This window comes from Artemia franciscana, chromosome 11 (genome assembly GCF_032884065.1).
Source record: "Artemia franciscana chromosome 11, ASM3288406v1, whole genome shotgun sequence".
In the NCBI taxonomy this organism is placed as follows: domain Eukaryota; kingdom Metazoa; phylum Arthropoda; class Branchiopoda; order Anostraca; family Artemiidae; genus Artemia; species Artemia franciscana.
In genome coordinates this window covers 2,866,974-2,892,052 of record NC_088873.1, presented here as the reverse complement: position 1 = coordinate 2,892,052, position 25,079 = coordinate 2,866,974, and the positions used below count along the sequence as shown (strand labels likewise).

Below are 25,079 nucleotides of genomic sequence, written 5' to 3'. Positions count from 1 at the left end.
ATGTTGGGAATTTTTTTAATAGAGTGACCAGTCGGTAAGGTTGAAATATTTGTTTGTCTTTTTCCTTGAAATCTTGTTTGAACTGTCAGCAGTTCATCCTTTCGAAATAAATCCTTCTTTTTTATCCAAAGGGTTACAAACTTTTCTTGCTTCTCTATATCTTTTTTCGTAACCCTATAATTGGTTAGCACTTTCTCAAATATTTTTTTTTACCCATCTCTCTTGAAATCGTTACTTGCCATTAATTTTGGCCCTTTTCTTAACTTTAACTAGGACAAGTTCACATTGACTGTTACTCATTAACTTTTAAATGTCAGAAAAAAAAAAATTACTTTTTTGCCATTTAGCTGTTTCTTCTTGATCCTCGTTAGTTTTATTCATTACTTACACTTCCACCTCCTTAGTTTATATCTGAACGGCCTATGAACTTTTTTTATTTCTTATATTTTCATATGATTTGTTACTTAAATAATTTTAGAAAATTTAGTGAAGATATATTTGAGTGTTTTTACTTTCCATATACTGCCTTATAGTTTCAATTGAGACATCCAAGACTTTCTCTTTTTTCCTTAGATCTTGAAAACAATTCACTTTATATTTCCATTGAAAATTACAACCATAATAATGTTCTTTGGATTTTGAAATATAAAATTTTGGGAAGCCTATAGGTCTGTGAGATGATATAACTGATTTTACTTATACTAATGCTCTTACTATTAGTTTCTATTACTTCTCTTAATATTAGTTCACTGTACTGGTTCGGTGTTCAGTGATTTTACCTTACACTCAATTCATTTAAATCAATATCATTTTAGTTTGAATTATCCTGCAAGACACCAATTAGTTTTATTAAGGAATGATGTTAGGAATGGCTAATGAAAAAGAGTAAGGTACTCATCATGGTTAAGGCACCCTCCACAAATTTTAGTGATAGGAGTGGGGACTGATGCTACTGGTACCCCTTTTCATATGCAGGATAATTTTGTTCGTTTTCAGTTTTAATGTCACTCATTAAGTTTATTTGAACACTTCTTAAAAGAATTTTTTCTTGCTTGTAAAATCCTGTCCCACGTCAACTTTGAAGAGACAGAACTGACCACCGTATATTTTATCAACTACTCCTAATTTGCTTATATTTTTAAAGTCATTCCGTCAAAAAGATGTAGTTATTCAGAATGATAAAAAATAAGATGAAATGATAAAAACCCTAAAGAAGATATATAAAACCCTAATAAAAACCCTAAAAACCTAAATGATAAAAACCCTAACTCGTATAAAGAAGACAATAGGAGATGCTACTATAGTTTACTCTATAGCTAAGAGGGAAAAGCTTACCTGAAGTTTTGTTAGGCATGCTTGGAATCCCCTTTCCATTATTTGTTAGACAAGTTACTTCAGGACAAGCACAAGGACATTCAAGGAACGTCTTTGAATGAATAGTGTCAGCTAAAATAAGGATCTAATTAGACGTATGTTACGCGTAGAATTGACTAGAAACTTTGAAGAAAAACAGACAATTTTCAATAAGAAGATGAAAAGCAATAAACCGTGGTTTAGGGGGATTCTTATGAAATTTTTACAGTCCAATATAGGAAAGGGAACTTTTTATCATTGTCATTTATTTTAATATTAAAATTATGAGGGATGAAATGGAATGAAACAAAATATTCCTTATTTCTGTCCAGTTGATTTTCTTCCATTTTGTCTTATGTTTATCATTAATAAAAAATGTTGATTTAATTAATAAGATAAAAAAGCGACGCCCATTTTTTTTTTATTCACGCTCCGGTGAAAAGCCCCCCTTGATTGTTCAAGTAAAGTTACCCCCTTAATTGTTTACACTGGCGGGGAATTATAACTACTATCACTACCCCGCAGCTACTACAATATAAATCAATTATTTCCGAAGAGCGTTTTAAACCTTATTTCTGGTTTTCATTTCACAGGACATTCTCAGATACTAGAAATTTCAGTTAGAAAAAAAAATTTAATCGAAAATTATAGAAATTAGAAAGCAAAACTGTTTAGTTATTCAATGGGTATAAAATGATCAAGCTCAAGCGACCTAAGAATTAAAAGACAACATTCTTTTAGTTATTAATCGGTATAACATGATCAAGCTCCTATGACCTAAAAATTAAAAACATAGTTTTTTAGTTATTTAATGGGTACAATATTTAGAAGTACATTCAATAATAACTATTACTCTTCTATGAAGAGTTAAACTACTGCGCTCAGAAATTAGTGGGAGGGGGAGGGGAGCAACTCAATATTACGCCTTCAAGTAGATTGATAAAACTTTTCTCAGACACTTAAAGGATAGCTTCTGTTGTAAAATTCACTATTGTGTCTTTTGATTGAATTTTCAACTGCAACATGAGGGTCGGTTATGTGATACTTTTTAATGAAGACTGAGTTTCTGTACCAGGGAGGAAAACATAGGAAGTATTTAGCAAAACGGAAGAAAAGCGCACAGATTTTAGACCGTTCAGCCTTTGAGAATAGTTTCCAAAATGGTACCTGGTACAGAATATGAGGTAAAACAGTAGCGTTGTATAGGCTGGCAAGGAGGAGACGGCTAAAACGAAGTTTAGTAGAGACTATGGAAGTATACAAGCCGGAGATTCCTCGATTGAGGTGTTTGATCAGTAGAAGACGTGTATGCCTTAGAGACAGGCCAATAGGGACTCCAAGGTAATTTATATGGTCATCAGTATTCACGAGATTCTCACCAAAAAGAAGTGAAGGCACGTGTGGTGTTTTTTGCCAATTGAAGAGAACTATCTCGGTTTTCTCAGTGTTAAAACTAGGGCCAAGTTCTAGATATTCGGTATTAGGCGTTTCAAAAATGTCAGAAGCTTTTTGCAATGTTCTTCTTAAGTTCAAGACGTCGTCAGCATAGCATACTAAGGAGGTTTCTATAGAGGAAAGAATGCATGAGGTTGGACATTTATCTTATGCTTGAAGAACATAATTATTGACCAAATGAGGGGAGGAGACAGTTCTTGGCGGGCACCTTTCAAAACGAGGAACAATTTTTCATGAGGCCGGGGAGGCAAATTTTTGTCGTTAGGAAGCTTTAGGCGAATGGACAGCCTCAAGTGCACATCACGTAGGGATCAATCTATGCAGGTATTCAGACCTCGTTGTGAAGCTTTTAATAACGTTGCAGCGTGTATGAGTGAATCGAATGCACGGCTGATTTCATGACTAGCTAAGGCTAAGCTCTCTCCAGAAAAATCCGCATCGAGTAGTACACTCACTACAGCCGTCAAGGCATCGGCACAACCAATGCGGTGCTTAAATCCGAATTGATGTGGCGGGGTTTAGCATTTAGTTTCCAGTTCATTAATGAATGGAAGCTCAAATAGTTTACATAAGGATGTGGCAACTGTAAATGGGCGGAAAGACGAGCATTTAATGTAATTTTTCCCTTTCTTTGGAGTGGGGGTAGGATTCCCTACGCAGAAGGAGGAGGAAACAACACCTTGCGTGAAGATCATCTGCATAAAAAGCGAAAGATACATAGCGAGAACCAAACCACCATGTTTAATATGGATAGTGCTAACACGGGCAATTCCGCAAGAAGACTTATTTTTCAACAGAGGAATTGCTTGAATAACCGACTCTAAACTGACAACAAAATCACCGTGCGGAAGTTTATCAAGGGACTCATCCAATTCTCTCCCGTACATGTCTTCAAGCTGGGGGTTAGAAGCAGCGAATTCACTCGTATAATAAAAATACCAGTCCCCGAAAGGGATTTCAGACGGTGACAACAGAGGGGTAGGCTTTGACAAAGATACAGACTTGAAAAGAAAATTTCGATCTTGTTTTGCACGGGTGGATTAGCTATCAACGAGATATTTGCGGTGGAGGGAGAGTTCCTTCGAGAATCTACGCTTCTTAGTCAGTCTAATGCTATTAATGATATCAGATCTTGGGTGCCCACAGTCTTTCCATACTGAAAACCAGAATTTTGCTCGATGATAAGCGGCTACCAGCGAATAATTTTCGGGCTATTTTTGCACCATCCCCTTATGAACTTTTACTTTAGGTACCGCTAACCTCTCAGCATGAAGTGAAAAATTTCAGTACAATAAATATTGAGAAAATTCGGACTTCTTCTTTAGAGAGATCTTTCGCATTTCGGAGGAGATTAAAGGGAATACGGATTTTATTAAGAAATTCTTCTGTCACCAGAGAAAATAGTTGCTTATCAGCCTTAAGCCAATAAAGACGAAATTTAGGCTGTTGAGTTTCCTGGCGGGTTTGGCAACAATTCGAAGAGACAATATGTACAGAAGACGAGACAGGAAGGTGGTGAGAAATTTTATAATCCGTTACTACCCTAACATTTTGAACAGTTAAATTATGAGAAATGGCAATATGGTCTAGATTTGACACACTGGAGGAGTTGTGAATATATTTAAAACCCTTATTGTTTCCTACCACAGCAAGGTAAACACCAAAAAGATTCTTAATCAAAAAGGTACGTTATGATCTCCAATTACTACACAATCTCCAAGTTGAAAATCTCCAGTAGTTGAAATCTCCAATTACTACACAAGAAAAACCCTGACACTTATTTTTAGATATACATGAATTTAGTTTCTCACAAGAAAGGGCAAAAAGACGTTCTGAACGCTCATCTTTATAATCTGTTGGCAAATACACGTTAATAAATACAAAACTTTCAATTCGTACTGCGAGAAAATTGTCAGACTTTTCGAATAGACTGGAGAGAACACATGACCGAACAAACATTGCGCTTGGAATTGTGTGCATGCGAGCCACATTTTGAACATGTTGATGAAAATTTAACAGTTGGAAGCTAGATGGCCTATTCTGTGGCAGTTGAAACAATGGCGCAGAAAGAAAAAAAATTATTGGGCTTGTAATCGTTCGTAGGCAATTCTAACCGAGCTTTCAAGGAAAACTAAAAGATCACTCCGCGTGTGAAAATAAACTTTATATTTTCTCGACTTTCCACACTGGGTTACTTTCGTACATTTTAGTATTAATTCTTCGAGCTTCGAGTGATCGATATCCGCCGGCACGCACTTGACCACGCCGATATAAGTAGATTCTTTTAATGAGGCATTTAGACTTGGGATTGATGTTTTCATACTTTCAACTATTTTCGTGGCTGCTGTCTTAGTTTGAACGACAAGTTTCCACTCGTTTTTGCTGCGCTTTAATTCTGTAACGTCTTCCACTGAGTTCTGCCATATGGAGTCCAATAAAACCTTGTGTTCGTTTGGGCCTTTAAGGTCAGTTGGTGGGTTTTTCACCATAATAGCGTATGACGGGTTTGAGGTGGGTGCACAATTTAATAATTGTTGAGAGGGCTTAGGCAGGCTCATTTGAGGGTGGGTTAGCGTTGCTAGAGTACCGTCCAACTTTCTAGTTATTTCGTTTATTTTAGAAATAGCTGTGGCGCTAACGACATCGCCTATTGCGGGAACTTCACTGGGTCTGAATTTCACGAATATAGGAATGTTCACTTTTTGCTTCCGGTGTTTACTAGGGTTTTCGACATTTCGAGAATGTTGTCCTCATCTTTGGAACGGATTACTAATCTATTAGGCTTCTTAAGTTCTGTATGGAGAATTCGTCTTGCTAGTATAATTGTCTCATGGTCGTAGTAGCCTACCGCTTATTTGATAATTGATTCAATTTGATAATTAATGCCATCGCTAAGCGCTCTGCTAATGAAGTTCAATACTGCATTTGATATCAGTTTCTCCCCCATCTTATGAGTCCCAAAGACAATCCAAAAGCATCGTCCGTTAATCCAGTTCTGACATCACTTTTAATTGTATTTCTTATTTATAGATGTGCCAGCCTTCGTCTGTTTCTCATTAAAATTATCCAGAAAAAGTATAAAAAAGATTTAATTTCTTCGTCATTGAGTAATTAGATATAGTACTTTTACAAAACGTATGAAATCAATCTGTTGCGTAAAACAGTAATCACTATTCAAAATATAATCCTATTTAAACACTGGTCTTAACTGGACGAAATATTTCATAAATATCCAATTCAAACCAAATCCTTTTACTTTGAACTCTGAATCAATATAATCCGATTATTTGAGATTGTATATATATATATATATATATATATATATATATATATATATATATATATATATATATATATGTATATATATATATATATATATATATATATATATATATATATATATATATATATATATATATATATATATATATATATATATATATATATATATATATATATATATATATATATATATATATATATATATATATATATATATATATATATATTCAAATATATATATATATATATATATATATATATATATATATATATATATATATATATATATATATATATATATATATATATATATATATATATATATATATATATATATATATATATATATATATATATATACATATATATATATGTATATATATATATATATATATATATATATATATATATATATATATATATAATATATATATATATATATATATATATATATATATATATATATATATATATATATATATATATATATTTATATATATTTATATATATATACCCCAAGCCCCCCCCCGCGCGCGTAAGTCGTTAAGCGCCATATTAGTTACGCGCCATTCCCTGTGTCCCGGTCGTCATTTGTGTCCCGGTGTCCCAGTTTATAATTTCTCTTTAAGTGTCTTGGTCGTCATTTATATTCCCTGTGTCCCGGTGTCCCGGTCGTCATTTATATTCCCTGTGTTTCCGTCGTGATTTGTGTCCGGTTGTCCCAGTCTGTAATTTCTCTTTGAGGTTCCCGGTTCTCATCTATATTCCCTCTGTCTCGGTCGTCATTTGTGTCCCGGTCTGTAATTTCTCTTTGAGTCATTTATATATCCTGCCTGTGCCCTCGGCGTCCCCGTTGTAGTTGTGTCCCTGTGTCCCGGTCGTCATTTATATCCCCTGTGTCCCGGTCGTCATTTATATTCCCTGTGAACCGGTCGTGATTTGTGTCCGGGTGTCCCAGTCTGTAATTTTTCTTTGAGGTTCCCGGTCGTCATTTATATTCCCTCTGTCTCGGTTGTCATTTGTGTCCCGGTCTGTAATTTCTCTTTGAGTGTTTTTTCTTTCTAGTTTTTTTAGTTTTTTACCTTTTTTCAGTTTTTTTCTTCTTTATTTTTCGGCGTCACTATGAAGTACATATCGCCGAACCTTTGTTTTTTTAACTTAAATCTGGTAGGCATTGATGACCTTATCCAAGTCAAACTCCCAAACCCAATCATCATCGCTATCATTTTCAGTTTTGATATGTTTTGACTCTCGCTGTCCAGGTGGATTTTCATCTAACTGCGCGGTTTTGCATTCTTTAGCCGCAAGCCTATTTTCTTGCTGTTCTTGTGCTTCATCGGCACGCTTTCTTTTACTTACTTTCTCTATCAGCTGCAAGCCTGTTTTCTTGCTGTTCTTGTGTTTCCTCGGCGCGCTATCTTTTCTTACTTTCTCTATCAGCAGCAAGTTTTTTGGCATAGCACACTGTCTCCTGCAGGCTCATGTCCAGCCTGTAGCAATATCTGAAATTCACCGGGCCTTAAGAAAAATCAAGCGTTCAAATAGCCTTGATGGTGACGGCCTTTCATACCGATTTTTTGCTTATGATTGTCGTGCTCTACTTCATCATCTACAAATATTTTTTCCAGTCTTGCCTAGCGCAGTCGCTTGTTCCTGATAGTTTCCTTTGTAGCCCTGTAGCGTCTATTTAAAAGCTAGGCAAGGACCCCACCTCATGTTTAAATAATCTTCCCATTACAGTATCGTGTTTTTTAAGTAAGTCGCACATTTATAACTACCAGAAATTTAGTCGAATTGTGATTTTAGGCCTTTTCAGTTCGGTTTTTGGAAACGTTTTGGTTGCTTCCATGCAAATCATGTTTTCAGCCGCCTCATGAAAGATGCCGTAAAAACTAAAATGTCCTTATGCTGTTTTATTGTTGACATTTATGAGGCTTCCAACAATATTCTGCACTCTCAAGCTCTATTTTTCCTTGTGTCTTCAGGTGTTAATCCTTCTGTACTATGTTTATTGTCTTCTTGGTATTCAAAGTCTGAAATTCAAGTTACCTGGAACGGCCAAATATCTGACCCGGTAAATATTAATAAAGGAGTTAGGCAAGGTGCTGTGTTGTCTCCTAGTATATTGAAGTGTGCGCTTGCATCTTGCCTGCGTCCCCTTAAAAGTTCAGTTTTTTAAGGTAATATTGGTTTGTCTTCTGTTGCGTATGCAGACAACGTTCTAATTTTTGCCCGGACTCGCCGTGGATTTCTTTCCAGTTTAATATATTAACCAATGAACTATCTAAGATTTGACTGTCAGTTAATGCGTTTAAATGAGAGTTTTATTTGTTTGAATAGCCCTTATGCGGTCGCTCCACTGGTTGCTAAGACTGCAGTTCTACCATATTCGTCTTTAGTTAGTAGGCTTGGTCTGTATTTTGGCTCAACCCTTTCCACTACCTCTTCATCCCTAGTGAATCAAGCCGTGAAAAACCTACTTGTCGCTTACGGGAAAATATCCTTAAAAAAAAGCCGGTACAAACGCAACGGTTTGTGCATGATTTATATCATGGGGTGCTTATTCCACCCCTTGCTTTTAATTTTGTCAAGCATGGCTTATCTCTTTTGTAAGAAAGATCGTCACTCCCTACGTACGGCTTAATTCATATATTGCAAATTTCTCCTCCGGCTTCCTAGATGGCACCTAAACAGAAAAGTCATTGCTCGATTTGGTTAAATTGATGTGCCTTCTCGAACCCGGTCTTCCAGTGATGATTTATGTGAAAAGACTATTCACTTTGTTCATGTTTATAACCCTCTGCAGCCTTTTTGCCATATCAATACTGGCTAATTACTTAATGTTGTCTTTGTTAGTTTGAATTTTTTTCGCTTTTTATCGTTTTTGTTCATTTATAATACTCCGTACTTTGTGTTTTCTATACTTTAACGGGTAATAAAGTTCATTCATTCATTCGTTCATTGTATGGCTAAACACAAGAATTTTCATATTTTCGCCGAAGAAAAATGCAATGTGGGGAAGGAAATGACCTGTTTTAAGAATCGATAAAACCATTTCTAAGGACATGCCATTTTATAAAAAAAAATTAATTGTACAGACTTAAGAGCTTAATATGCAAAACTAAATTGTAATGAATAAAAGAAGTGGTCTAAAAAAGAACGAAAAAACGACAATAAATGAATTTTACCCACTATAATATAACCTAGTCGTAAAAAGTGAAAAGAATATTACATCATTTGAGTTTTAATTAAAAAAATATTCCTACATGTTATCGAGAGGTGATAAATTATAACTTCCTCAATTAAAAGTTTAATGGTCTCCTAAACAAAATGATCTTGCTGAACTTTTTATCTGTGGTTAGAAATATCGTGCTTGTAAACAAAATGTTTTGCTGTAATTTTACTCAAAATGGGTAGTCCTATATTAGATTTCAGAAACAATGGGAAGATAAAAATATTGTGAAAAAATAAACAAAAAACAATCCACTCCTTGGGAACAGAATGACAAGACATATTTTAAGAGAGTAGTAAAAAATTTAATCACAGAAAAGAAAAGAAATTTCAAAAACTACTTCATAATTAAAAGAGGAGAAGCTGATCCTGTTTGAAATTCAAATATAGGGCTTAAGGTTACGCAACACCTTGACCCTCTTCCTGACATAGTCTTATAACTTTTGTTTTAAAAGAGAGAAATTTGATCATGGAGTGGCGACACTTTTATATGCAGAAGTACCTGCCAGTATACGTTTTACTCTTACTATGATTGAAAAAAAGTACTTAATCACAACCCAGCCCAATTTCTTTGGTATTATACATTTATAAGTCAATTTATGTTGTAAGAAATAAAAACTTAAATTTTCAAACAGTTCGTGGTAACGAACTGTAGTAAGGAGCGACCCGGCTCAATAGTAAACGAAACTCTAAAAAACGGAATTTCGATACTAAAAGATATATCAAAAGAATTGGATTTTTATGCTGATTTTAAATATATAAGTTTCATCAAATTTAGTCTTTGTCATCAAAAGTTACGAGCCTGAGAAAATTTGCCTTATTTTGGAAAATAGGGGGTAACACCCCCTAGATGTCATAGGATCTTAACGAAAATTACATCATCGCATTCAGCGTATCAGAGAACCCTATAGAAAAAATTCCAAGGTCCAATCTACAAAACTGTGGAATTTCGTATTTTTTGCCAGAAGACAAATCACGGGTGCGTGTTTATTTTTTTTTTATTTTTTTTTTTTTTTTTTTTTTTTTTTTTTTTTTTTTTCCAGGGATCATCGTATCGACCAAGTGGTCCTAGAGTTTTGCAAGAGGGCTCATTCTAACGGAAATGGAAAGTTCTAGTGCCCTGTTTAAGTGACCAAAAAAATTGGAGGGCACCTAGCTCATTTTTTTTCCAAAGTCAACGGATCAAAATTTTGAGATAGCCATTTTGTTCCGCATAGTCGAAAACCATAATAACTATGTCTTTGGGGATGACTTACCCCCCACAGTACCTGGGGGAGGGGCTGCAAGTTACAAACTTTGACCAATGTTGTCATACAGCAATGGTTACTGGGAAGTGTACTGATGTTATCAGGGGGATTTTTTGGGTTTGGGTGTGGGGTTCAGGGGAGGGGGCTATATGGGAGGATCTTTCCTTGGAGGAGTATTTCATGGGGGAAGAGAAATTCAATGAAAAGGGCGCAGGACTTTCTAGCATTACTATAAAAAAAAACAATGAAAATATAAACATGAAAAAGTTTTTTCAATTGAAAGTAAGGAGAAGCATCAAAACTAAAAACGAACAGAGATTATTACGCATATGAAGGGTTCTAAAAATGCTTTAGCATAAAGAGCGAGGTATTTAGGAGGAGATAAATACTTCGCTCTTTATGCTAAAAAATTTTTAAATAATTTCAACGATTTATTCTACGGCCTTTCTGATTCAGGGGTCATTCTTAAAGAATTGGGATAAAACGTAACGTAAGTTACGTAAGTTACGTACGCTTGTTATGTAAGTTAATTCTTAAGTTACGTTTTTTTTTTTACTAATAAAAACGTTCGTTAAAAATTAAAAGATCTAGTTGCCTTTTTGAGTAACCGAAAAATTGGAAGGCAACTAGACCTCCTTCCCCACCCCTTATTTCTCAAAATCGTCTGATCAAAACTAAGAGAAAGCCATTTAGCCAAAAAAAAGAATAAATATGCAAATTTCATTTTAGTAATTTATGTACGGAGAGCCAAAATCAGACATGCATTAATTCAAAAACTTTCAGAAATTAAATAAAAAAAAAACAAGTTTTTTTAAATGAAAGTAAGGAGCGACATTTAAACTTAAAACGAACAGAAATTACTCCGTATATGAAAGGGGCTTTTCCTCCTCGACACCCCGCTCCTTGCGCTAAAGTTTGATTCTTTCTCGCAACTCTACTTTTTAAAACAATAAAAAACTTTAGCGCAAGGAGCGGGGTGTCGAGGAGGAAAAGCCCCTTTCATATACGGAGTAATTTCTGTTCGTTTTAAGTTTTAATGTCGCTCCTTACTTTCATTTAAAAAAACTTGTTTTTTTTTATTTAATCAACATAAAAAGGGAATGGACTTTATCACATTAACCAGAAAATGGAACAATTTTTGCATAGAATTTTAAGAACTTTTTACCTACAGCAAAAACTTGAAGCAAATGCAGCCCCTAAGAAAATACAATACTAAAAATGCCATTATTGTCTCAGACCTTGTTAATCCAGTAGTTGTTTATCTCCAAATGCAAAAAAAATCTACATAGTCCCGATGTTTGTAGGTAGGTTTTGGACCAATTCAGCAGAAATAAGAGTCCCGAGGAAGTGGAAACAGAGTCTGGAAATGTATTTTAAATCTAGCTGATTTGCTGAGCAGATTGTTGAGAAAATGAAAGCTTGTACGCCTGAAGTTACTGCCTCGCTCAAAAGGGAACTGTATAGTTAGTTTTTCCATTTAGTCAAAAATTGATTTTAGTGGAATAAAATATAAGGTATAAATGAAATTACGGAGTTTTGAAATTACCCCTTTTTACTAAGAAAAGAGTATGGAAATTCACCGTAGAAGAACCATAGATCTTGGAAAACCAGGATATATTTGGACATTAGAGGTATTGGGAAATATCCACATCCTGGCCTAAGCACAGGTATTGCCTTTAATATGTTGTTCGGTATATCCTGTAAAAGTTATTTCTTTTCGTAATATAAGCCTTCTTGTATCTTGATGCACGTTTGATCTCGGGCATTTGCTATGCCTTTAGCTTGGGATTGCTTTGGAGTATTGCAAGTTTCCTTTATTTTTTTATAGTTACATGTAATTTTTCTTCTTATTTTGTTAGAAATTAGTCTCTATACCACATTTATATAGGCAGACCTTGTAGTATTGTTGGGTTCATTAACATTAATAAATACCCATAATAAATATCTTCTTATTAACAATAATACTTCTCATTTATGCCCAATAGAAATACCTAGTATAAGTTGCAATGCTAATACTAAGTAAAGATGTTAACCTAGTATTTGTCATCTTATACAATTACCTCCTGACTCCCAATTTACTATATCTGGTGGCAGACGAAAAACTAGGCGACAAGATTAAATAATAATGAATTTGGACAAAATTCCTACTCTTTGGTTAATTATTGGGATGTGTCAGAGCTATCAAACTTCTTTTGGTTCTCTGTAATATAGATTATTAGGAGGCATTCGATTCTATTCATAGTACAGCTTAAAAAGGGTCTTTTCCTTGTAAGGTATACCAGACAAATACATTAAAGGGATTATCGCTATGTCCGAGAATACCAATGCTGAGGTTAAGCTGGGAAATAACACTGCTGTTGTTAAGCTAGGTTAGCACCTTTTTTGTATTAAATCCCCTTTTGAATGGATAATTTTGATGGACTTTGTCTTTAGGAGCACAAAAAGGCGATTGGAACACACAAAATCAAATGGGGGGGGGGGTAAACTTTCCTGGATATAGAATATACTGATGACCCTAGAAGATACTCCGAGCAAATTGAATGAACTTTTTGAGGTTTTTCGAGCTCAGAGTGTTAGAATAAGTTTAAAAATTAAGGTTAAGAAGACTAAGCTGGTAAAGCTAGGAATAAGTGAAGATGAAAAGGTGAAGTTGACTAACGAAAAATTTGATCACGTGGACAGCTTGACTTATCTTGGTATTATTACTTTTAGAGATGGTGGGAGCACTGAAGATGCGAAAAGTAACAGCCAAGCCCCTGGTTCTTATCCCAGTTAAAACAAAGTTTTAAAGAAAGGTAAGATAAGTGCACAAACCAAGATTATAATATTGGAAGCTAATTAGGCTCTAAATTATGGGAGCTCCAAAAAGCTGATCAAGATTTGCTATATGTTTTTCAGATATACTGCTTACCGATTGTTTTGGGTTATTCAGCTGACTGACCATATTTCAATCGTTAGTTTGTACGAAAAGTGTGATCAATCCCGCTTTCAAAATCAATAATGAGAAATAGACTCAAAAGGCTAGGATACTTTCTGTGGACAAAGGATGACAGATTGCAAAGATTGTCCCTTACAGCTAGCCATCTTGGTTTAAGTGAATGCAGTTGATTTACGCTTGGGGGTGAGAGGATGTCATAAAGCAGGAATTAAGGGGAATGGGCACTTTATGAGAGGGTGTTAAGAGAGAACCTTTGAGTAGGTTGGGATTGTAGTATAGGAGGAGTTTTTGTAGCTTTGGTGGCCTCAGGCTGCTGGGTGTTGTAGAGATTTGTTAGTAGTAGTAGTAACTACTAAGTGTTAATGGAGGAACTGGATGTAGATACAGAAAGGACATATAGTGATTTATTGCGTGAAATAGCCTCTCTCTGAGAATCAAGACAGCTAATGCGAGGCCTTAGTAATGGGATAACAACTGGCCCACCAGTTTTACGTTGAGGAAAGTCTCCATCTCGCATGGCAACTGGAAGGGGTTCATCCCATCTAGAAGAGACAATATTCCCTTTAGAGTTGATAGGACCCATCCCAGATTCTTTACAAAGCCTCTTCAGTCCCAAAAAATTAAATTTTACACGACCCGTTGCAGTTCAGTCAATTCCGTTTAATGATCAAATTTAGGTTTCCCAAATGGATCCTGGACTTTTTGGATTCCTCTAAGATTGCTTTGTAATTTCCTTAAAATTTTACTTTCACCCATTGCAGACTCAATCTGCAATTTTTTTTCTATTCTACTATTAATATTTTCATTTTTTTTTTCATAAGAATTTCAATCGCATAAAATAGATCATCATTAAATACGGATTAGACTTCAGTGTCTACTACTGTGACTACATTTCTTTATTATAGTTTGTTCAACATTTCTTTTCTACCATTTAGTTTTCTTCACTTTTGTTGAAGTAATAAATAAATTTTCAGTAAAATTAGTATTGAATCCCGGCATTTAATTTTTCTACTTAACCAAAATTCCTATTCTTTAAGAAGAAGAAGTTGAAAGACATTTTTTTTTTTATTCTTTTCTGGCATATTGAGTGCTTCTAATCATTACACTTACTTTGAACTGTGTTCATCCAATGGTCTATAAGTTACCTTATATAAAATATTGTTCTCTGGGATTTCCTAGTGAGCTTATCATTTGTGTTAAAATTTCCTGATGATATATTTTTATTAGGCTCCCTTCAAGCCTCTATTTCTCTTATATCGGTATCTGTAAGTACTTCTATAGCCTTGCCTATTATTCTTTGTTTATACGTTATATAAAAATCTCTTCTCCTTTCATCGGTCTCTCTACAGGCTTTTATTTTCCTCTATTTTGTCTTCCTCTACTTTATGTTAAGATTAATCAGAGCCAAAATCAGAGACAAGAAAAGAATTAAAAAGGAATGAGTAGAGCGTTTTAAAAATTCACTAAATTAAAATAAAGTCATATGAAATGATATAGAAAGGAATTGAATGGTTATTGACAGTTTGAAAGTGAAAGAAGATTTATTCTCGGATGAATAATTAGAAACAATACAATAACAATTAAATATTATAAGGCCTAAAGTACAGGTATTTTGGTAATTGGGCTCAATAAATAAGATTTTTCAGAAGCTAAAGAAAAATCACCGAAACCTATGAATATGACTTTTGAAAACAGAGAATATCTAGTGACTTCTGGAATATTTTGATTAAACCTTGGTATGACAAAGGCGATAAAACGAACATAGTAATCACTGACCATTAAATCAAGAGGTACTCAATATAGTTAAGAAGTAGCTAAAAGAAGAAAAATTGCAAGAAAAGTGGAGAAAAAAGGTGGGCGCTCCAGTTAGAATTTTTGAACTTCGTTGCTGCCACTTTTTTTCCGACAGCCTGCTGTGGGGTATGTTCTGCTGTAGGATGAGGCCTCAACCCGCACCCGGCATCAAAGGGGCCCCGACCTTCAGCCAAACGTTAGAACGTTTAAAGTGCATTTTTCAAGTAATAACTCTTTCAATTTTTGTTTTATTTTTATTTTTTAATGCAATGAATTTTGCTGTTTTTAAAACTTAGTTTTATAATTTCGGTTTTTATAATTTAGTTTTTTGAATTTTCGGTCTTAACGTTTTAGTATATTGATTTTTGCTTTGTTTAAAGTTAGTGTTTTTTTTTCTTTTTAAATTCATCGAGTTGATTTTTTTTCTAATTTAACGTCTTGAGTTTAGCTTTTTCATCTCTCTGGTATAGTTTCTCAGTGAATAATCATTGAAAGGTCTTCTCAACCTTAAAATGAGAAGTTCTAGTATATATATCTGACAAGATAATCTGATAAATATTTAAATTCGTTCGAAGACCACGCTGGCTATACATGATGTATGCAACCAAGAATGGAAAGGATATAACAAATGAAAAAACCAAATCAAATAGTTGAGAAAACAGAGATTTTTCAGCCAGTAGAAAAATATAAAGACGAAAATCAAGCAAATATTTTGACAAGGACCACCGCCAAGTCTTCCTCAGTGCTAAAAAAAAAAAAAAACAGAAAACAACAAAAAATTCTAACCTTCTGAAGTGAACTGTGCAAAAGGAGAAAAGACATTGAATAAAAAAAAAATCAGACATAGATCAATGAAAGATACTTTACCAATTAGATTGAATGAGTGTTCTTTGCCTTGCAACAGATTTTGCGTATCTACAATTATATTTTTATTAAATATTCAGACAGGCTGTCTTAAATTATACTGGGCAAAAATATCCATAGAGTCTTCTAATATTAAGTTGTTATAAATTTGGCTTAAGGAAATATCTTCTAAGTCTCTTTTTATAGCCAAATGTCTGTTTATGTATTTTTTTTTATCTCAATCGCCACTTTAGATGATTGAGGTAGGCCATTTAGGTTAGATATTAAAATTACCTCTTCAAAAAGAATTAAATGGTCAGAATTTTTGTATATATGCTGGGTCAGAGCTGAATCAAAGTTGTCATTTTTATTTTCAAATCTCAGGTACTTATCTATTGAAACTTTTATGTTCAGGCATTGGTTCCCCGAGTTGTTGATGAGTTCTACCAATGTAAAATATCCCACATGAAATCGGGAATCTATCAACACCAATACCTAGAATAGGGTAAGTTATATCCTTTCTTCAGTTGCAAAAATTTCAATTTTTTTTCGGTTTTGAAAGGAACTGAGAGATTATTTATTTTTTTTCCAATTTTGTCGGTGAGCTTTGAGACGTATGTTAATGTAGTGAAAGTTTTGTTCTCAACTGCTGGTGTAACTTAATCAAGGAGGATGGGCTCCTTATTTACCTGTATTATCTTTTTAATTGTATATCTATAAAAAAATTTATGAGGTTGATTCCAGTTTTATTATGAATTGAAGATTCAAATCAAAAGAGTTCAAATGTGCCATAAAGTCTTTTAGAGAGTCCCGATCATGTTCACGAACTGCAAGAGTACCATCAACAAAGCGAAACCAGGGAGAGTGTTTTAAGGGGAAGCTATTCAAAGCAGATTATTCTATGAAATACATATAAAAATTTGTCCAAAAAGAACACGAAACAGGGCCCATGGGTAGGTTTTTAATCTGAAGGAAATTTTTTGTTCGGAACATAAAATACAAGGAGAACTAGTTGCAAAGATGTACAAGCGTCATTATTGTGTTAATTTCTAAGGTTTTATAATATGACCAAGCAGAATTTTTCTCTATTTTTTTGTAAGGCCTGTTCACATTTATTGACATCGCAAGAAGTTTAAAAGGAAACCGCATCAAAACTAGATAAGTTAGTTTTTTCTGTTATACTTTCTTTTGCAGCTTGTCAACAAGATCTATGAAACCTCTAACATAAGATTTCTGTGCTAACATTAAAATTTTGTTATCCGATCTTTGAACTATTTTTAACAAAATGGCTATCTCAAAATTTTTGTCTGATGCATTTGGGGGGTAAAGGGGATGGAGAGGGAGGCTAACTACATTCTAGTCAATTTTGACTCTTAAAAAGTGAACTATAGCTTTCAATTTTCAATCAAATGAACACTTCTTGAAGTTTATACGAGTATCCCTTCCATAGTGAAAATACATGCCAGTTTAACTGATGGATTTGGGGAAAAAATACGGAAGGGGAGGCTGCTTCTCTCCGATCACATTTGACTCTTAAAAAGTGCACTACAACTTTCAGTGTCCGATTGAATAAGCCTTCACGAGCTAATACAAGCATTCCTTCCATAGCAACCTTGCATACGCCCAGGGCATAACTTATAACGCCTGCTCCAGGGCTCCTAGGGATTGTTTCAAAACTGGAGTTTCTGTTATTTGACCTATGAACGATTTTAATGAAATTTTAACCTCATAATTTATATCAAGCATTTGGGGAAAAAAGACTGTGGAAGGGGGCTAGTTTTCCTCCAATCACTTTTAACTCTGAAAAAGTGAACTAAAACGTTTAATTTTTAATAAAATGAACCCTCTCTGAAGCTTATGCGAGCATTCTTTCTATAAGAATCCTATTTGTCTCTTGGGCATTGCTTAAAATGCCTGCCACCGGGCCCTGGGGGGTTGTATTGACCCCAGAGGTTTTTATATGATCTTTGGTCTATTTTTAACAAAATATCTACCTCCAAATTTTTGTCGGATATGTTTTAGGAAATAAGTGTGAGGCTGGGGGGCTAGTTGCCCTCAAATCACTTTCAACTCTTAAAAAGAGCACTCAAACTTTTTATTTGCAATCAAATGAGCCCCTATGAACTCTATATGATGACCCCTTCTACATAAATTGCCTTTATGAAAAATAGAATAATAATAAATTAACATGTAAACATCGGAGCGTTTTGGCCTTTACTGTAGGCCTCTGATTAAAAAAACTAGGTTTTTTTTCAATTGAAAATAAGGAAAATTATTAAAACTTACAATGAACACAGAGTATTACGCATACGAGGAGGCATGCCCCTTCCTGAAAACCTCGTTTTTCAAGCTAAAATTTTGGCATTAATAAGAGATACATATTGTTCTAACCAAACGACCCTTGTCCTTCAGGGCTTGTTCTTAAGGAATTGAGACACAATGCAAACTTTAGAGTAAAGAGGAAGGTGCTGAGGGCGTCCCCTCCTTAAATTTTCCCTGGAAATTTTCTTGTGCAAATTCAGCCCATGCAAAAACTTCATTATCCCCTTCCCACCCTGAAAATGTATGCATACTTTCCAATAACAAATATTATACATAAACAATAAGCATATTTTATAGGTTAAAGACCTTTCCCCGGGGGCCTTGGGGGTGCATGTTACTTCCAAAGACACACTTAGTAGGTCTTTTAACTGTGCAGGACAAAATAGCAATGTCAGAATTTTTTCAGAAGATTTTGGGATAAAGTGGCATTGGAGGGGGGCCAAGTTGCCCGCCAATTATTTTGGCTACTTCGAGAAAAGCACTAAAACTTTAAATTTTTGTTAGAATGAGCCCTCTCTCAATATTCTTAGCCCACTGGGTCGATACGATAACCCTTGAGAAAAAACAACAACAAACAAATAAGTGCGCATTTGTGATATTTCTTCTGGCAAAAAGTACAGAACTCCACATTTATGCAGATAGGACCTTAAAAGTTCTCTAATACGTTCAATCTGATGAAGAGATTTTCATTAAGATTCTATGAATTTTAGGGGGTTCCTCTCCTTTTTTTGAAAATAAAGCAAATTATCTTTTGCACGTAACCTTTGATAGGTAAGACTAAACTATATAAAACTTATAAATTTAAAATCAGCATAAAAGCTTATTCTTTTGATACATCTAATGGTATCAAAATTCTGTGTTTTAGAGTTTTGGTTACTATTTAGCCATTTTACTCCTTATTTACAGTTTATTACCATTCATTAGAATTCATTAGATTAATTATGTTCAAAGTTACCTTCAATACATATTATATTTCAAAGAAACATATTCTCTTTAATTCTGACACAGGTCAATCCAAAGAATAAAAGTAATAGCATTATATATTATATTTTAAGTGTCAGTGATCATCCATTTCTTACAAGTTCAATTCTATCACTTAAAGACTAGTTTCACTAGTTTTGCAAATTAAACATATTTTGAAGGTTTCATGGTTTCAATTGGTTTTTATAAATGTTTTAAAGCTTCGATTTTGATTCACACTCGGCAAATTAAACTTTTTACTTTTAAGCATTTCACTACCTGTACTAAAGATTGAGTCTTTTTCATAGTCCATAGAGCCTTTGATGCTTCTTTAATTTAAAACCTCAAGGTTGGCTACTTAATTTATGTAGTGATTATTTTCCATATATCCGTAAGCGGTATGTAGTTTCTAGTTCTAGTTCTAATTTGACGCTGTAAAAGACGATTATATATTGTATTGAATATATCAAAATAAAAAATAAATTTTCCTAGCAATCAATTAATAAGGTTTTCCTATGAAATATTTCATTCGGAATCAGAACTTGAACATAAGCCATTTTGCATTTTTAATTTGTAAATATTTTATGCATGATAATTGTGACAATTTTTAATGATAATCATGATAATTATATTTATTTTTAAGCTATTCTTATTCTGAAAGACTTGTTTAAGTGTAATTTATTAGAAATGAACAACAATAATATAATCACGTAATAAAAAAATTAACATATGTAGCCTGAAAGCTGCTAAAAGAGCTACAGCCAACAATTTGGTGAACTACCATAAAGTACTTTTAGCTCTGACAGTATTGTTCCTCTGATGTATGCACTTTGGTTCTGGGTAAAATATTTGATTGCAAGGTCTTCCTTTTTAACTTTTACACCTGGTCGGTGCACTAGAAAAGCATTGTCCAAAGTCATAAAGTCATAGTCGAGCACACATAGTACATAACCCTAAAAACAAAATCGATAAAAATAATTTTATCCGTGTACAAACTTAGCTTTTTGGGGGAAGTAGAGAGTAAAGCTGAAACCTAGAATGAAAAAAGTAAACGCTTCCCTAATTATACAAGGAGCTTACAAAACTAGAATGTAGTATTTAGTAACATGTTCCAATATTTAACTTATTTCAAGCCGCATCTCTCTTTACCCTGCAAAGACAATACTTCTATGCAAGTCCTAACCATATTTACAATTTCAGATAGAAGAAAGAGGAGATATATGATCTAGAAACAAAGTCGAAGTTAACAACTGATTCTACTAACAAAACTTGCTTGTTGACAGCAAAAATATTCCTTTATAGATTATGCAAAGAAAACCTCAAAACTAGCTAAAATATACTGACTTGTCATATTTTCTGACATCTGTAGATTTTTTTTAATATTTTTCATACAAAATAAAACAAGCAATAGTCATGGATCAGTAGGATCAGGAAAACAATTCTTAGGCTGCAAAAACCAAACACTACTTTTCGAATACATTTATAATCTCTAAAAGTTTCCAGTAGCTAAATTGCTTTTTAATGAGTATTGCAGGGAGGTGTTGATACTATTCTCGAGGGTCCTTGGCTTATAAAATGTCATGAAAAACGCAGATGTTAAATAAAATAGAGCCGAAGGAAAAAAGAAACAGGAAATATAATAGCTAACTAAACTTTGAAAAATAAAATATTCCTGTGCATTTAATATTGAAACTAATAAAGATTAGGCTAAATACCGGTAGGTCTTAACATAAGCGAGGAGTAAGATAAGAAGAAGGTTTCCAGAGATCAGTTCAAAGGATAATTCCTTAGAAAAACAAAAAAAGTGTTTTAATTTATGCTTCTTCTACAAAAATCTTCTGGACTTGCTCATCACTTAGTTGTCAGAAGTGTTAGGCCAGTAGCACATCTCCTTGCACAGTTTTTAATGTTATTAACTTGACTTAAAAATTCAGATTTCTCAGATTTCAAAATTCAGATGTATCTTTGCCTCCAATTATGTTTTTACAGAGATTTGCCTATTTCAGCAATCGTTCACATTTGATTGCACGCAAACAAGTCGTAGGAGTAAACCATGTGTGGCAGACATAAGCAGGGGGAGATGGAGGTTTACAAGCTCAAATTTTGCCATGCATGATGAAACAAACGGCACCTCAAGATAATAACAGGCCAGGAAGAATAGGTCATCCCTTGTCTGTCTTAAGAACTTTAAATGATTTCACATTTTCAAAGTTATCGCTAATTAATTAATTAGCTAATTTGTTTTATAACCCATCAAAAATACAAGGAATGGCAATGGATCAATACAAAAAAAAAGAAAATGAAAGAAAGCTAGAAAAAACAGGAGCAAAAACATACAAACTAAAAATTGAAGTAACCAGCATTTTGGAAACGTAATCTACTCCATGGGTAGTAAACTTTTTTAAACAAATAATTATATTAAATGCAAAATAAAAATAACCCTGAAAAATCCAAAATAGCATTAAAACAAAATCCTTCCAAGGGTGGTCCGACATGTTGGCAGTGTTTGCAGCATCAAGAGGATCCAGCAACCTGTATCTCTTCTGCTGCCTATCATTCCTAGTAGTAACGTTAGTAGTAGTACTATTCCTAGTAATCATTAAAGCTGTCCCATCCAATTTTTTGGCTACTTTTTCTTATATTTGTAATTAGATTTTAAATTCGTCAAGTTTAATAATATTATTAAAATGAAGTCATTATTCAATCTATCTGGTTAAGCAATAATACTAGAAAAGTGTTTTGACCATAATACGGCAGTCATATTTAACTTCAAGATTGTAATTAGTTATAAACATTAAGAATAATGATATACAGTTATTACTACTACTACTACCACTAACAAAACCACAGCACCAAACGAAAGGAGACAACCATAGGTACGTACCCTCCTTCCCCATCCAAACCTTTTCAATGCCTTTGTCTTTAATTCCTCCCAGGAAATTTTACTTCCTTTTAAATCTTTCTTTATGAGAACCTCCCACCCAAACCTTGGACAGCCTGCTTTCTGTTCAGCCCTACACGGTTGGCCAAACAGGACAATCTTTGGGAATTTGTCATCCCTCATCGACAAAAAGTGCCCAAACTATCTTAACCTTTTCTTATTATTGCCCTAGAAAGCGGAATTGAACCAAAATTTTCGTAAAGCCTACTTTTTGAAAAAACACACAAAACAATCCATAATCAATCTTTTTTTTGGAAAAAAATAGCAAATATTCTTCCATTTTTTGGAGCACCTATACCTCAGAGTCATATTTTATCACTGTAATTGCTTAAGCCTTCGAAATTCTAATCTTGGTTTACAGACTTATTTTCTGATTCCTCTAATTTTTGTTTTTTTAATTTGAAAAAAAAACTCTCTGAGAGCTTTACATTTTAACGGTCACATCTTTACTTCTCCCACCGCCCTCACTAACAATACTACAAAGGTAAGTGAAGCTCTCCACCTGAATCTATTTGTCTGTGATGAATCTATTTGTTACCTAACGGCATCTTTTCATCTTCACTTATTTCTATCCTTAGTGACCTAGTCTTAACAATATCTGTTTTTAAACTGATTTCAGCACCTTGAGCTCGCAAAACCTCTAAAAAGTCATTCATTTTGCTCAAACTTTCATCTAGGACTCTTAAATTATCAGCATAATATAAGTCCAGGAGTGTTTCTCTTCCCTAATATATTCCATGGTCTCCCATTGCCTTTGTTGCGATCCTTAAGACAAAGCTCATCAAAATGATCCACACTAAGGGGGATAGAAAAAAAACCCTGCTTAAATCCTGATGTAATATGAAAAATACTGTTAACCTCGTTTGCTACGTTAACTGAAGTAGTGTTATTCTCCTACATATTACTTTTAACTTTAATGCATTTCTCTGGTTTACCACACAAGGACAAGACCTTTGCCAAACGTCTTATATCAACTGAATCTAAAGCTTGCTCACAATCTATAAAACTGAGGACCTAAGCTGTTTGATAACTCAGGCAGTTATCAATTATTAACCTAAAAGAAAATTTTTATTGAAACATCCTTTTTTAAACCGCACTGTTCTTCTCTTGTAATTTTTTTTAAAACTATCTCTCAAACTAAAAATAATCATGCTACCAAGTAATTTGATAACTAAAGAGGCCAGCCTAATGCCTCGATGATTACTACGATCACTCTTATCACCTTTCTTATACATAAGTTTAATCAAGGCTTTCTTAAGATCTTAGGTGCTTCCCCCTTTTCAAAAATCATATTTATATTCTTCACTAACTTGTTTACAACCCCAGAGCCACCATATTTAAGAAACTTATTTACCAAACTATCGAAACCTTTAATCTTTTTTTTTTTTTTTAGCACTGTCACTTTTTTCCTATTTTTCCACAAAACAAATCTGCCTTCACAACAAACGTATCACAAACTTTTTCATTTTCCTCTATTGTTTTATTCTAAAGCTTGCTCACAATCTATAAAACTGAGGACCTAAGCTATTTGATAACTCAGGCAGTTATCAATTATTAACCTAAAAGAAAATTTTTATTCAAACATCCTTTTTTAAACCGCACTGTTCTTCTCTTGTAATTTTTTTTAAAACTATCTCTCAAACTAAAAATAATCATACTACCAAGTAATTTGATAACCAAAGAGGCCAGCCTAATGCCTCGATGATTACCACGATCACTCTTATCACCTTTCTTATTCATAAGTTTAATCAAGGCTTTCTTAAGATCTTAGGTGCTTCCCCTTTTTCAAAAATCATATTTATATTCTTCACTAACTTATTTACAACCCCAGAGCCACCATATTTAAGAAACTTATTTACCAAACTATCGAAACCTTTAATCTTTTTTTTTTTTTTAGCACTGTCACTTTTTTCCTATTTTTCCACAAAACAAATCTGCCTTCACAACAAACGTATCACAAACTTTTTCATTTTCCTCTATTGTTTTATGTAACTCAATCTCAGTTTATCCCATTGTCAAAGTATTCTATCCGTCTCTCTGTAACTCGTTCCTTATCACAAACTTTGGCCCCACTCCTGTATTCAACCGGAACAAGTCCGAATTGACTACTTCCTATCAATTTATTAGCATGCCAGTTAATAAATTGAGATTCCAGTTTCTCGGCATTTCAATTCATAACCTCCACTTTACGCCTTCTTAGTTAAAATTTTAATTGTTTTTTAACTTTATTTTACATTACTTTTGTTTCTGTATGATCTATCCCTCAGATAACTCTTGTACAAGCCTCTTCTCTTGTCTATTAAATATAAGAGTTTTCATTAATACTCCTGGCTGCGTTCTAAACTTTTTTCCCTAGAATACCATCAGTAAGTTCAAAAATTGGTTTCATAAAATTATTACATTCTTCTTAAACAATGTCAAATTTCAAATTCTCCGGTTTAGTATTTAACTGTTCCTGGAAACTTTCTTTCAAATTTTTATCCTAGAGTCTACAGACATTGTAACTTTCCTGGAGGTAGTTATGCATCCAAAATTTCAGCTTTAAATTAACCCTAGACACTACTAGATGGTGATCTTTACTTTTAACATCAATAACAGCACTCCTATATACCGTAGTATCTTTTACTGATCCTGCTATTCTTCTGTTTACTGTAATCTAATCAATGAGGTTTGCCGTCTTACCATATTGTTACCATATTGCCTTATGGGCCAT

The 25,079-nt window shown here is 33.7% G+C and overlaps 1 protein-coding gene across 1 annotated transcript in view; it reads right to left on the bottom strand.

Annotated features, from left to right (window-relative positions):
* Positions 1 to 13,858: 13,858 nt before the first annotated feature.
* The window catches only part of LOC136033330 (beta-1,4-glucuronyltransferase 1-like), a 34,862-nt gene continuing 23,641 nt past the window's right edge, over positions 13,859 to 25,079 (bottom strand). Inside the window, exons 3-4 of the mRNA XM_065714123.1 lie at positions 20,185 to 20,378; positions 13,859 to 14,048 (exon numbers count right to left, since the gene is read on the bottom strand). Coding sequence (XP_065570195.1) covers positions 13,859 to 14,048; positions 20,185 to 20,378 — 384 coding nt within the window. The remainder of the gene's footprint in view (positions 14,049 to 20,184; positions 20,379 to 25,079) is intronic.